At 47.5% G+C, this 14,685-nt stretch overlaps 1 protein-coding gene across 1 annotated transcript in view; it reads right to left on the minus strand.

Annotated features, from left to right (window-relative positions):
* Positions 1–5,610: 5,610 nt before the first annotated feature.
* The window catches only part of IKZF3 (IKAROS family zinc finger 3), a gene marked incomplete at both ends in the record, with an annotated part of 31,163 nt that continues 22,088 nt past the window's right edge, over positions 5,611–14,685 (minus strand). Inside the window, 2 exons of the mRNA XM_084300939.1 lie at positions 5,611–6,311; positions 11,251–11,367. Of these exons, the coding sequence (XP_084157065.1) occupies positions 5,611–6,311; positions 11,251–11,367 (818 nt within the window). The remainder of the gene's footprint in view (positions 6,312–11,250; positions 11,368–14,685) is intronic.

Consider the following 14,685-nt stretch of genomic DNA (forward strand, 5'->3'; position numbering starts at 1 on the left):
CATCAAAGCCGGCGACGGAGACGCAGCCTCCCCCTGCTGCGGTTTCTGCAGATTTGACTAACTTTCTCCGCTCCGGGGGGCAGGGACGGGGGGGGGCTGCATTTGGCCCCAGGGAGCAGCGAGGGGGGGCCCCCGGGTGCAGCTCAGCAGCACAGAGCCGCAGGGAATGGGGCAGAGGGAGGTCAGGACCCATGGGATGCCCCCGGCCCCGAGGAGGCAGCAATGGGGCAAATCCCAAGGAGGGGGGTGCAGGATCGGCCCCAAAGCCCCTCGTAGCAGAGCTGGGGGTGTCCACAGGCCTTGCCCCCCCCCAAAGGTCATACCCAGTCTCACTTCCAGCTGATGTGGGAAGGGGGGGACAGAGCAGCAGGAGGGCAAATCTGGAGCTGGTGTGAGCTGGCTCCGGGGCACCAACAGCGGCCAAGGAGCCACGGCCCGGCCGCGGAGCATCGTCCCCATCCCACCCCAGCCACCACGGGCGCAGGGTGGGGGCTCAGCCCCGGGGAGGGAAGCAGGCTCTGCTCTAAACAATCGTCTGCCGGGACTTTCCTTTCCCCGCGTGTGACAACTGCCAGCTGCCCCTCGCACTCTCGCTCCCCCGAGGATTTCGCCGGCCGCCCAGGTGCGCCGGCTCGCTGCGATGCAAATGCGGCGCCAGATATAACCCCGGCAAGGGGACGGCGCGGCACGAGGCTCCCGGGGGGCACCGCTTCCCTCCCGGGGTACCGAGGGGGGGGGCATCAGGCGTGACGTGAACCCGCTGCCCCCGCCGCACTGGTCGCAGCCACTGCCTCAGGCACCTCGGTGGTGCCGGTGTTGGGCACGTGGCCGGGTGCGGGGAGCACCCAGAGGTGTCCCCTCTCCATCCACCCCAGGGGGGAGGCACGGAGGTGGCCCTCCCCGCGCACCCTGCAGCTTTTGGGGGACACCTCGAACCCTGGGGAGGTGCCGGATGGGATGGTGTGGAGCAGCCTGACCTGGAATTGGGACAAAAAGGAGGTGGGGGTGGCAGGGGCACCGCTCGCCCTCACCTCCTGGAGCTCCCCAGGGGAGCCAGAGCGTGGCTGGGATGCTGGGGATGCAGCTCAGCACCAGGCAGGGCTTGCCAGGATTTCTCATGCGTTACGCAGCGTGTTTCGACACGACGGGGCAAACAAGTTCCTCTCTGCCCTATCATAATTACGGCATATCAGACGATAAGGATCTCACTGTCATAACACCAACTGAACTCTTGTATAAGCCTGGTGCTTTAGAGGGGGTTTGGGTTTGGGCACTGAGTTTTTTTCGGGTCAAAACAGCCCTCATTCAGGGAAAAGCCAGGCCAGGGATGCGCCAGGCTGTGGGATTCAAGGCCACAGGTCGCTGCTTCTGAGCCCGGTGGCTGGCACGGGGCTGTTGGTGCTGGAAAGGTTTCACCCCATCCTTCACAACAGCGAGGGGCAAACACCTCCAGCTGCTTGCGTCTCACCGAGGCTAGGGAGGAAGTGAAGGTCGAAGACAGGATGGATCCTCCGACTGCCTTTTTTTCCTTTCCCTTTGTTTCAAGTGTGCCCAGCTTGTGGTAGGTGTCAGGAGAGCACAAGCTAAGTGTGACCACCACCAACCTGCTAGGGCAGGGGTAAGGAAGGGCTGCAGGAGACTGGTGGGAGCTCCCCGAGTGTTTCTGTCTGTCTGCTACCCCCTGGAAAGCCCGAGCCCACCGGCAGCTGGAGCAGCCACATGTCCCAGGGCAGATCCAGCCACCCTGGGCTTGAGTGTTGCCTTCCCTCCATTATTCACAGGGGCATCCCCCTGCATTTTACAGGGCAAACCATCAATTCCCAGAGGAATCACCCAAGCAGGATGGACCCGAGGGGCGCGTGCCCCTTCCCCACACCGCCGGGAGGATCCATGTGCCTGCAGCACCCCTGGGCACCCCGGGCATCACCTGCAGACGCTCGGGATCCCAGGCACAAACCCAGCCCCGAGTATTTTCCACGGCTGCAGCTCAGCCCCCAGCTGCTGCAGGGCTCCTCGCGCCGTGCCGGAGCCCGGTTTCGCTATTGCTGCGCTCAGCAGCGGGGTGAGGAGGGCGCCGCTTCCTCCACGCGGTGCAGAGCGAGTCCCGAGGTCTGAGCCTGCTGCCACGGGCACGCTCACGCAGCTCCTGGGGAATCCTGCAGGAACGGACCCCCCTCTAGCTGGGCAAGCTGGAATTGTCCCCCCCACACTCCCCGGATACTTGTCCTGCGCTGGCTGGGGACCTGAGGAGTGCACGCCCTGTGTTGGGGAAGAGCAGCTTTCCTTGGCCCGTGTCAGTCCCCACTAACCAGCAGAGCCACGCTGCCCATTCTCAGCAGCTGGAGGAGCAGACCGCGTTATCTCTGCACCTCGGAGCGTTTCAGCACTCCGCTGCAAAGCCAGCTGGCGCTCTGCTAACCACAGCCACCGCGGTCAGCCTGGCAGCTCCACACAGAGGCACCACAGCTATGCGCCGGGCGCAGGTTTCATTCAGCTCTTTGATCTGCAGATCCACAGGGTGACAGACTCCCCATGGCACGCCGGGACTGCTCCTCTGGACCATTCCCATTAATTTAGCAGAATTTGCCATTTATGATCTAGATCTGAGCACTGCTATTACCTCTGCTTTCGCAGCTGTAAGGAACGAGCTTTGGCCAGGGGAGAGCAAATTTATCTAAGTTTAAAACATTTCCCTAAGTTTTGAAGCACCAAAGACTCGGTTCTTCTGACTAAAAGCCAGTTTCCTGAGCCTCCTCCCTGCTGCCTGGTGGTTAGGAATAAGCTGTCAGCAAATTAAGAAACGAAGAGCAACGGAAGAAACAGCTGCTGGAGCATGCTGCGAGAGACTGGTCCAAACAGAACTTGGTTTCACACCAAAATAACCAAACGAGGGGGGGAATTAATCAAGCTCACAACACAACAAAAAGTGTTTTTTTTTTTTTTTTTTTTTTTTTGTGTTTTTCCTGTTCTTGTGTGTCAGGTGATTTGCAAAGCCCTTCCTCTGTGCTCAGGGACCGAGCCGGGGCCGGGCTGTGGAAGGGGGCTCCCCGCTGCCGGTGCCTGGCACAGGGTGGGCTTCGGCCCCACTGCGGGGAGCCGCAGGGACACGCTTGGGAAGCACTTAGCGAGCAACACACAGCAGATAAATGCATACAAATACTTATTTTTTAATAGGTGACTGGGTTGAAATTCCACAATATGCCATTGTTCAACAGCAAAGCTGTATCGAGGTTACCGCTCGTTAACTCCAGAGCGCACAGGCTGATCCCAAACAAGTTCCCTCTCCTTAACACGATGCTGCCCGAGTAGTGGTGGGAGAGTGGCGCCTGCTGGGCCTGCTGCTGCCACAAGCTCCCTCCTTCCCTTCAGACAACCCAGCATCACTAATGCCGAGCTTCTCGGAGGCTCCGTGGTCAATTGCTCACCTTGTCGGGGAGCAGGGGGAGGTGGCAGAAGCCCTGCCCAGCAGTAACTGAAGAGCAGGAGTAATCTGAAGAGTGTTTTCAAGGATTCGGCAGCGACGTGAGACAGAAACCGGCGGTGCTGCATGACATACATTCAGCAATCTGGGGAGCTTCCTGTGCAAACGACGAATTACGTTTTGCTATGTGTGACATTATTCATTTCTGCTGAACCGTGAGGAGCGTTTTCACCAGCCGCGGCGTATGTGCAGCAGTCGCCTCCCCCGTGAAATGGCAGCACGAGGGATGGAGTTATGGAACGATTCACGCTGAAGTTGGACGTTGGCCTAAGCCTTCCCAAGCCCCGGCTGCTGCCCAAACGCCGTCCTCGGGTGATCGGGGTTAAGCCCTTTGAGAAACTGCAGCCTCGCTTGGTCTCCAGGATTGTCGTGCTGTGACAAGGGGTGCTTGCTGGGGGAAGAACCAACGTGCAGCGCTCACTGGCCCGGGCTTTCCGATGGTTATGGAAATGATCCTAAACCTATTTTATGGCCACGCACATAGCGTCAAACAGGATAGCAAAATCACTCTCCTTCCTTACCCCCAAAGATGAGCAGGGTCTAGCACTCCTACAGTAATTTAGGTACCCACGCACTCCGCAGGCAAACTAGTTTATACTTCTTCAGACACAGCCTTACTGGGAAAAATGAACGTAATTTCCATTTTTGTACCTTAAGAATCAGGGAAAGTCCTTGAGCTAAGGTGAAAGAGCGAGCCTAGGTCAGAGGCAGGAAGGAAATTCAGCATTTCTTGACCCTTCGCACCCACCCAGGTCTCTGTGCCCCAGCCTTCCCACATGGAAAGGGATGGATTGCCACAGATATTGGCTGGCACAGCAACATCAGAAAAAGTACAAAAGCAACGTTAGTATCAAAACGTACGATGGCTGCAAAGAGTCCATCAGAACACACCTAACCCTACATTATACAAAAATACTTTGCAAGGAATAAACACGCACTCAGCAAAACTGTTATCAAACTCATATCTCCAGCACAGTGACTAATAATACAGCTGCAGAGCAATGATTAGATTAAAAGAACTATTTTAAAAACCAGCTTCAAAGTAATTGTAAATACTCATTTTGCAAAACAGCACATTTCGCGCCGAGGGATATCCCCACGTAAAACCAGACACTGCAATTGAGCTGTCAGCTCCCACACGTTCGTGTATGCAGATTCTCACGGTAGCTGCTGTCGGGGCCGGGTGACTCCGGCCCCGAGCCCGGTGCCTTCCAGCAGCCAGGGCTGGCCGGGACTGGCAGCACGGCCACGACTTTGGGCACCGGGGCCAGGCAGGAGCAAGGCGGGGGCAGAAGCCACAGTGTGGTTTCGTCCTCATTCTTGGCACCCATCAGACAGGAGGACTTTCCACCAGTGAAAATCGGGATTTCCCCCAGACCGTGCGGAGGAGCCAGCCGATGATCTCACTGGGTATCCCAAAAAACGCGTATTAAAAAAAAAAAAAAAAACAAAAACAAAAACAGCCCCAAATAGGTCTTGTTTCTTATTTTGCTATCGGTGAGTAAGATGCGTGTGGGGAGTGACTTCAAAGAAAGTGAACAGAAGGGTAAGAAAAATGCAAGTGTGATGGGACCGTGTGCTCTTAAGATTTGGGGGGAAAAACCTTCAAAAATGAATTAACAACCCCTCCCAGATGCATGTTTTCCAGGTTACAGGGATTAGTTATTTGAAGACCATTGGGATTGTAACAGCAAGAAAAAGCTGCTCCTATATGCTTCTACCTATACATCTGACCAAGCAGAGAAACTGGCAGTAGGGAATAAAAACCTTTCGCACTGTTAAAAGCATACAATATAAAAACAAATGCACATTACAAAATAAAAACACCTTAAAACTGCTCTTAATTTTCACAAAAATAAAGTTCATATAAAAATCGGTCTCTGCTCCTGGTATTTATACAGTACCACTCACCACAGCAGCTAGACATAGATGCTACAGAACACTGAGTAATTTGTAAAAAATTAAAAAAAAATAATAAGAAAAATAAAGGTGTCTCCTCACTCTGACACTCATTTAAAAACTGGCATAGAAAAATATTCAAGACGCTTCTTTATACTAATTAAAAACCAACCAAATGAGCCTCCCCTGAGATCTAGAAGAAAACCTGTGACCCTGGAAAATCAGTCCTTTTATTTGAGTACTACCCTGTGCTCTCCTCGTGCTATATGCGAGGAGAATTCGTATCGGTCGTGGCTCCTGTACCCGCAGACGTTGCACTCGAAGGGGTCGCGGAAGCCGTGGCAGCCCATGTGGATGGTGAACATCACATAGTCCAGAAAGAGGACGCGGCAGTGGTCGCAGCGGTAGACCCCGATGGCTTCCCCTTCCTTGTTGATGACCTTAAAAGCGTCGCGCGGGCATATGGCAGGGGGCTTGATTATGTCGTAGGGCCTGGGGAAATCCTTCAGGGACTGCAGGCCGTTGCGGGCCTGAGCAGGGAGCTGGCTTTGATGGAAGGTGGGGTTCTGCCGCTCCTCGTGGTTGCTGTCAGTGTCTGTGGAGTCTTGGCCGCTGTTGTTCGGGGAAAGGCCTCTGTCAGAAGACAGGCTTTTGTCCCTGAGGTGGCCATGGCTCTTCTCGGCATCCTGCGGGGTGCCGTTGGGCACGTCGGCGCGGGTCAGCGGTATGGGATACAGGCTGCTGATGACGGGAACCATCTCAGAAGTTGGGGCCGGCGGCGTCTGCACGAGAGGGCGCAGGGCTTCGGCCCCGAGGTAGGTGATGGCGTTGTTTATAGCCTGGTCCATCATGCGTCCCTGCATTATGTCGCTTTCCTTGTCATACATGAAACTTGAGTTGTAGTTGACATCAAAGCTGTGTCGCTTCTCACCTGCAAGAGAGGAGATGCGTTACCAGGGAGGTCAAAGCAGCACTTGAGCTCTGGGAAGCTCTTCCAAATGGCAGGAGTCTCTGGACAGCAAAGAGGAATGAAATATTGTCTGCAGAAAAGAGATATTCATATACAAAAGCAGGTTTTTGTTGCCTTTTTTTTTTTTTTTTTTTTAAAAGACCAGGCTTGGAAGCAGAAATCTAATAGAGGAGATGGAGAAGATGGTTACTGAACAAATCCTCAATAAATTTTTAAAATTATTCTGGGATTTAAGGGAAAGAAGAGCATAAAGAAAAGTTTCCAGAGATTAATTACTCCCATCTTTTTCTAGAAAAAAAGGTAAGTAATCATTAATGAAAATACTCGCGAAACAGCTAACTGATAATGAACCGAAATACTCCATTTTTGGTACCAAGACTGCAACCTCTCTTTCCTGGCTTTGTCCTGAGAAGCACACTCTTCTCCGATAGAAATGGTGAAGACAAACACTGGCTGAGATTTGGTGAGGTTTTCATTACTTTTTCCCCACCTGATAGAGTCTTTGACGTATCCTTGTACCCTGCAATCAATTCCCCCCGCTATCTCATGGCAATTACAGCTTCCTCTGCACCAGTTTTCTTTGAACTCTGTACAGGTCTTCAGACAGTCTAACAAGGGCAGCTCTACGTGTGTGTACACACACTGCACATTTAGGGTCATTTATATGGGGCCAGCAAAGGAGGAGCAAAACAAAACCCTGTCTGGGTGTGCTGGTGCTTTGCAAGCTCTCGATTAGACGGTGTGGGAGGAGAGCTACGAGCACATGTCTGAATTTCTGCCCATGTCTTCCCAAAATAGGGGTAAGGCACGGGAGGGTGGTGTGGGCAGCACACTGGCACTAGTTTTCTCCATGCCAGGTGCAAGGAGGAAATAAAACTGCACCCCAAAAGAACCAGAGTCACTTTTTCATGAATAGCTAGAAGTAAGTAACTGAATTCTGTGGTTACATAAAACAAAATCGTTCATAGCTTTTAAGAAAAAGGACCAGACCAAATGTTTCATGTGCAAGTGACTTGCAACCATCAGATCCACTAAATCTTTTAGTTACGGTAACTGGAGTAGTGCAGATGTTTATCAGTCACCTGTCAACACCATGACTCAATGTATATGAAACTCTTCAGGTTTCACTGCAGAGGCAGAAAACCAGGAGCTCACGTTTCTCGTATAAAACACTCAAAAAGGTTAGCGAACCACAAGAGTGTAACTGCTTCCAACCCTCAACAAAACTTGTGATCCATCTTTACACAGAAGGAAACAAAATGATATAGCACATCGGTGTGACTCATACAACCAGCTCCAAGCAAGTGAGAACTGTGAACAAATTTGAAATTAAAAAAGTAACAAAAGCAAAAATATACAGGACTCCCTGTAAATCTGGGGCTAGGAGTCACTGACTTAAGATAAAAAAAAAAAAAAGGCAAGGTATGATCCCTGAGGCTCTCACTCTTTTGTTATTCCACTGTTCTCGTAGCATTTTAAAATCCCCCACATAGCCTATTTGGGCTGTATAAATTCCCAGTTATATCAAACGGAGCACAAATACCCAGATGCTCTTTTGGCAGACAGTCACATCACGTTGCTGTACACTTTCTGAAGGCCTCTACATGGCATGTGAGAAGGGGGCTCCCTGTCTCAGCAGGCACCCCATGGCAAGCACACTGCTGCCTTCAGTGCCTCAAGAAGATGCCAATATTTAGGTAGGACAAATCTGCATGAAAGTGCCACAGAAAACACCAAACATTTGTTCAGAATAATCCAAAGCACAGCAGGGATTTGCAAGCCCACAGATGGGGGGGACCACTCTCGATTCGCCACCACCACCTCCCCTCCGTAGAATACAGCAAACCTGCCAGGGAACGGGACAAAAAGCAGGAGCAGTGCTGCCGTCAGAAACAATGGCATTCAGGCCAGAGAAAGTTGGGGTCAAAGATTCAGAAAAAGGGAAAGGAGCATGTGGCAACTGGGGGATGAGCAAGACAGACTCTGCCTACAGCCGTTGATGTTTTATTTTTGTAGCTGGCAGGACAATTTAATAATTATTCTGAGTGAAGTTGCTATCTGTACCGCAAAATTACTGCAAAATACTAAATTAAAAATTAAATTTACAGGGTTCTCTATTGTTCACTTACAAAGCAGCCACCAGTTAGCTGAACATCTTTCCTCTTTTTTTTTTTCTTGTCTCAGTGCAATGCAAAAAGCTTTCCCCTTCAAAATTCACACATGAGCCATAGCGTATGACACGTTCTCATGTGCTGCTCAGTGATGCTTCACTTGCTCTAAAATGTGCATCAATTTTTATTTTTGCAGCCTGATGAGGTGTGGACACTGGAAACAGGGAGTGAACCTGTTTCCTGTCGCTGTGCTAACCAAAGCAGACAATTTCTCATTAGACTTTGCACACCGGGGGATACTGGTGTTTGCTAATGTGTCAGAACAGCACTTTTAGCACTATGAGAAATTTATTTTTACTACTGGTCTCAGGGAAAACTTGTTTCTAAAAAGGGCAGAATAGAAGTCCACAGGCCGGATGCTCAGCTGGTGAAAACCAGCAGAAATGCACTGACTGCACCAGTTACTTTGACTTGGATGAACTTCAGATACACCCCCACGAGTGTTTGATACAGCACAGATATCTGTTCTGCTGGACTTTTTTTTTTTTTTTTAATTTTTTTTTAGTATCTGTTCATTAATCAAACCAGGAAGTACAAAAAGCCAGGCTTTGTACATTTAGTCCACACACATGCAAAACAGAAAACCACAGCAAAATAAGAAATGCAAAATGATAAACTTCCTTTCCCATCCTTGTTCCCTAATAATTCATGGAAAGGCTGAGGACAAAATCTTTGCAGAAGCCTTTGAAGAAGGGCCTGGTGAAGAAGTTAAGAATCAAGTGCATGGTCTGCTGATCTGTGTCCTTCTTTGAGACTTATACTTGTGCACAAGGTAGCTACCAGAGATGAAAAAATAAAACTAAATGAATAAATAGAGCGGACAAGACTCCTCCTGCTTGTATGAATCTCTACAGAGACCTCAAATAATAATAAAGTTGGTTTTTACCCACTCAATAGCCTTCATTCACAGAAATGAGCCAAACAAAGATGCCTTGTTAGTATACATCTTTATCCCTTCTTCCTGACAAAATGAAAAATCAGCACCCGTTCCGAGAACGCCGTTTCCCAAGAAATCACAAAGCTGTCCTGGCAGATTCGCACTCCTACACATGCAGTTCAGAAAGTCACAGAAGTCAAATCAAGGTCGGACAGGCTGCTCTTGCAAACACCCTTCCCAGGGATAAAAGGGACCGGGTGAGTCATTTTTTCACACATTACCTAACAAGAACATGCCAATCATAGAGGTTGTAGAAAAACAGTAAGTTCCCGAAATCGGTTATCTGCAGACTGCACTGCTGAGGACAATCCCAAATCAAAAAAGAATCCATTCCATATGAGTATGGTAAAACAAATCGGACACCGTGCTTGTGCTCGACTCTGAGCACAGGCTGAGTGGTTGTGTCCTGCACAAGACGTGTTCAATAAAACACACAAAGATCAACCTGATAGCCATTGTGAAACATGACAGCGTGAAGCTCAACTCAGTACCAAAAAAAAAGGAAGCTGAAGATTTTCAAAAACACTTGCATTAGTATTACTTTTTGAATCACAACATACATGCAAGGTCCAAGTTACAGAGTCGACAGTTTCAGTATTAGGTACCCAAAGGTACTCAGCTGGAGTGGCAGCATCACTCACTCCTCTATTAGAAGGTGACCTTTTAAAACCTTTTTTTTTTAAAAAAAGGTGTCTAAATAAACGTTACCAGTTTTAGCAGATGGAGAAAGCCCAGCGCTACCCACCAAATCCGGCAAGGATTACCGCCAAAATTACCTGCAGGAATTGCTTGCACGTACACACGGGTTTAGCAGCACAGCTTTCCCTAGGCTGGGACCTCAGCCCCGGACACCCGAGACATCCTCAGACCCTCTGATTGTGGGTCCCCCCAGGCAAGGGTTGATCCCTTCCTGCACGCTCAAGCCCTGCGCCCCCCCTCTCTGCTCACGTGCACCAGCATCAGCCACGGGGCCCTGCTCGCAGGGGGAATTTTAGGGTGTGAGAAAAACATTGAGCACTGGGTGCACCCGTACAGGCTGCTACAAACCAGACCTTATTAGCAGCTGTATAGCATGAGCACCAAGTCAGGTCTCCACTCGGGACACGAGAATTGCATTTTACTTTGTTAAAAGGCGAGCTGATGGAACGAGACCAGCCAAGAGGATCAGGCGCTCACGGCGACACAGAACCTGCCAAACTCGTACTCCACATCCCCAGTATGCAAAATTCTGATCATATACAATTAAATGCAAAGAAAATGCTCTGGAAACATCTTGCAGCTTAAGTTACCACAAGAAAGGATCTGATATTTTTTTAAAATCATATTCAAATTCAGCAGATGACTAACAGCAATCCAATACTTTTCTGTCTTTAGGCCTTATTCCACACATGCATCCTGCAAGTAGCTTCAGCTCCTGCTTACTAGAACAGGAATTCAGCTCTCAACAGCATTACATGCTCCTGTTCTCCTGTGAAGAACCCAGCAAATGCATAGGTACAGAAAACAACACATGGAATCTCATAAGAAATATTTATAAATTGACTACAAAATAGATACAAAGCACAATAGCAGATTAAATCCCGTTCTCAAGCATCTCTTAGAACACAATCCTTTAATCAAAACTCTACAAGTAACTAAAACACATCAGAAAATCGAAGTTACTGTATTCATATTCTCTTGAATTAGATTGCAAGCTTGAAAAGGACATTTAAAATAAGCAGAGGCATTGTACTATAAACTACCAACTTTTGCAGATTTAACTGTTGCACATGAAAAGGTTTTTTGTTCTTACCAATAAATTTCTGAGGCATTGAGCTTTTTCGCTTTGCCACGTTGCTTGCTAGCCTGTCCAGCACAAGGGCTCTTTCACTCCCCATCTCTGCCTTGATGTGCCTTGCCTCCACGTTTGCTAGTTTGGAAATGTGAAAAGAAAAAAAAAGAAAAAAAAGTAGGTGAAAAGGAAAAAAAAATCAGAAAAAAAGAAAAAGGAAGAAATGAATGGTCTAATCTCCGGAGTTTGCCACGCTAACTGGAAGGAAACAGTTTGGAGATCTGATGTAAACTTGTTTTGTTGCTTTTTCTGTCGTTCTTGCTCTCTGCGTCTTGGGCATCAGCTGCGGTCAGTGGAAGCAAGCACAGAAACAGACACCGATCTTGCAGTCCTGAGCGCACGCAGGGAGATCACAAACCATACAAAACCAATACCTTCATTAGCAAAAGGAAGTGCAAAACAAACAGGCTGGACGGGTTGGTTACAAAATGTAGAAGGAGACAGAACCTTTGTTAGCCTTTCTTTTTGATTCTGAGTAATAAGAACCGTGACACCTGCAGAGCGTCCTGTCCTAGTGCTCCAAAACGTCAGTACAGGACCTCCCGGCCCCTGGCTGCACTGCTTTAGATATCAGTCACACCGAGATGTCTTCTCAACTAAAAACTTGTATAAAATACTTCAGTGCTCCAATAAAATAACATAACTTTTCAATATTCACTTATAACTTTTTTTTTTTTCTTTCTCAAATATCAGCATCACTTAATCTTTTTTCTAACAGCTAGAGCTAATTGAGAACCTTTGCTCTTTGGCACCCTTATAAGCATTAGGTATTTTAAAGCCCATTCAAACCTGCAGAATTTCTAATTTTGGGAAAAGTGCACGTGCCCTAGGATCACTCCCTCGAGACTGGACCACTGTTTTAAGGATTTTACTGTTTCCCAGAGCCTTCCTCTAGCTTTGGTAGCCAGTGCCCAGCATTTCACGGAAATAACTGCTTGCTCTCGACCTCATGGAGGCTGCACGGGTTTTGAGCTGGATCAGCCACGCCGAGGAGGACTGCCACCTCATATCACTACTGCCAGACTAATAATGAATATAGCTGCCGTGGCTTCCCCCCACAAGCCCTGCACTCGCCTCAAGAACAAGTATCGGTAGTGGTACTTCATATTAAAGCTGCACTATGAGGTGCAGCAATGGGGACCGCTGGGGTGACAACCAGACACCTTTTAAGGGACTGCCCATGCCTTTGAGAGTTTGATATCTAAATAGAGGCAGATGAGGATGAGGAAGGGTCACTGATTTTGTCAAGGTAATGTGAAAGGTCAGGTCTCATGGTGGAAGAATCCTGGCTGTTGTTATGGTACTAGTGCACCCAGATGCCTTAAATAAATAAATAGATAGATAGATAAATATGTAGCATAATCTACATAAGAGACAAGCAATGCCAGAGGAAAATGATCCAAATGCTTTGGTGTCACTTCAGTCCTGCTAAGTGCAGTTATATTGAGTATTGGACTTAAAATACAGTTTTCTAAGTACAAGTGATAAAACTGCAATATCATCCTTCCACAGCTCAGTGTGCAGCGTTTCCCTATAAATTTTAAAGTCACTCCTTATTTGTTTATTGTGACTGTTATTGATATCAGATGAGTTTCAGTCAGCACAAACCATGACTCACCAAACCTCAGCAGAACTATTTGTTAATGTTTGTACAGCACTTTGCAAATGTAAAGTGCTTCATAAATACTCCATGCCACACGAACTAACTACAAATATGACTCAGGATGGTTGGGATAATAGGGCTCAACGCAGCACTATGTTAAGCCTGTTTCACCAGGCTGTAACCCTATTATATACATGATGGCCAGACTCAGACAGCACGCATATAAAATGCCTTAAAGATAGTAACATGTTGTTTTTCTCGTCTGATTTTTATTCCAAATTACTCTAATGTGTTTAGAAACTTACATAAATACATAAAGGAGGCAGTCTCAAAGTTCATTTTAGGCTAAAATGCAACTGCTCCCAGCCTGAAGCACCGAGCCACTACCTACCCATGTACACAGAACTATACAAAACATCAAATTAAGTTGAAACTGTAAGGGAAAGTTAGGCAGACCATAGTCATCCGCTTTGGATTTTGGCCAGAAACCCGAGTAAACTTTTAAGAATAATGTCACGGTATTTTTAATTTCAGGACTCATGTTCCAAAAACTGGAATATCCCTTCTGAACACTTCAGATTATCTTCAGATAACTGCACTTCGAGGGTTGAACTATCCCCAGCCCACTCAGATTACAAGTAATTAATAGGTTGTGATTTTTTTAAAAAAAGAAATTCCACAACTACTTTGAGCAAGATAATGGTAACGTCATATATTTAAAACCTTATATTGTAAACAAAAAAGAAAAATATGAAAAATGCACTATTCATCACGCCTTAACAGCAGCTCCCTAGTCCTTGCCATTTCTTCATTTGTTTTGCTTATTTCCTTCTAGTTCTTCTTTTTCCTCAATGTTTAACTTTTTGAGTTGTTGCACTATCAAAGCTCAAATTTCACATTTTCAGACATTTTCAGAATCTGTTTTTCTGTCTCTTCTGACAGAACTCAAAGAGCAAAGTTTCTGGGAGCCCCCCCAGCCAGGGAACACACTGGAAGCTACACGTTATCAGTGCCTGCTTGTCTTTTCAATGTTATTTATGCGCCATCAAGGGAACTTCATTAAATTAGTGTCAAAAGGGCAGACAAGCAGCTTCCTGCAGAGGTAACAATAGTCTTTACTCAGACGAGATTGCTGAAGAGACACTAACTATTGACCTACATAATATGTTCTGGGACATCTGTAAGCATCAATCTTCCAGCCTGACGCCTGTCTGCCATTTCATTTTAAAGCTGAGAGTTTTCCTTTCACCGTAAGATTTTCTACTCCTTGCCAATGGCCATTTTTTTCCTAAAGAACTAAATAACCTCTTTTTATGGGCCATAAAAGGCCTTGACAATGTGTCCATAATACAGCCCTGGGGGAAACAGACTCTGCTCCCATTGAGGCATAGGTAGTTCCATAGGTTCTCTCCCTTCTTAAAGGCTGATTTAATGATCTCACCCCTCTCTTTCTCCTGGGTCACTTACTAAACAATCCAAGAATAATATTTAGCATTTAGGAAACATTTTCTCTCTCTCAAAATTCTCCAAAGTCTGCTCAAAGAAAGAGAGAAATAATCACGCCCTGTTTCCCTCCTCGATTACCTTACCCACTGGATGATTCCACTGTGCACTGTGACATTAATTTAACAAACTAATTATCCAACTATAACATGTATCTAAAAATAAATTTCAGGCTGGACTGACAGAAACGATCAAGCACTTTGCTCAAAGTTAGACTAAGAGCTGGATAGTCATGAAGCAAATCCACACTTCCAAAGCACTTGGCCCGTTTCAGCCTGTGATCCTGAGAT

This window comes from Netta rufina (genome assembly GCF_964035555.1).
Source record: "Netta rufina genome assembly, chromosome: 24".
Taxonomy (NCBI): domain Eukaryota; kingdom Metazoa; phylum Chordata; class Aves; order Anseriformes; family Anatidae; genus Netta; species Netta rufina.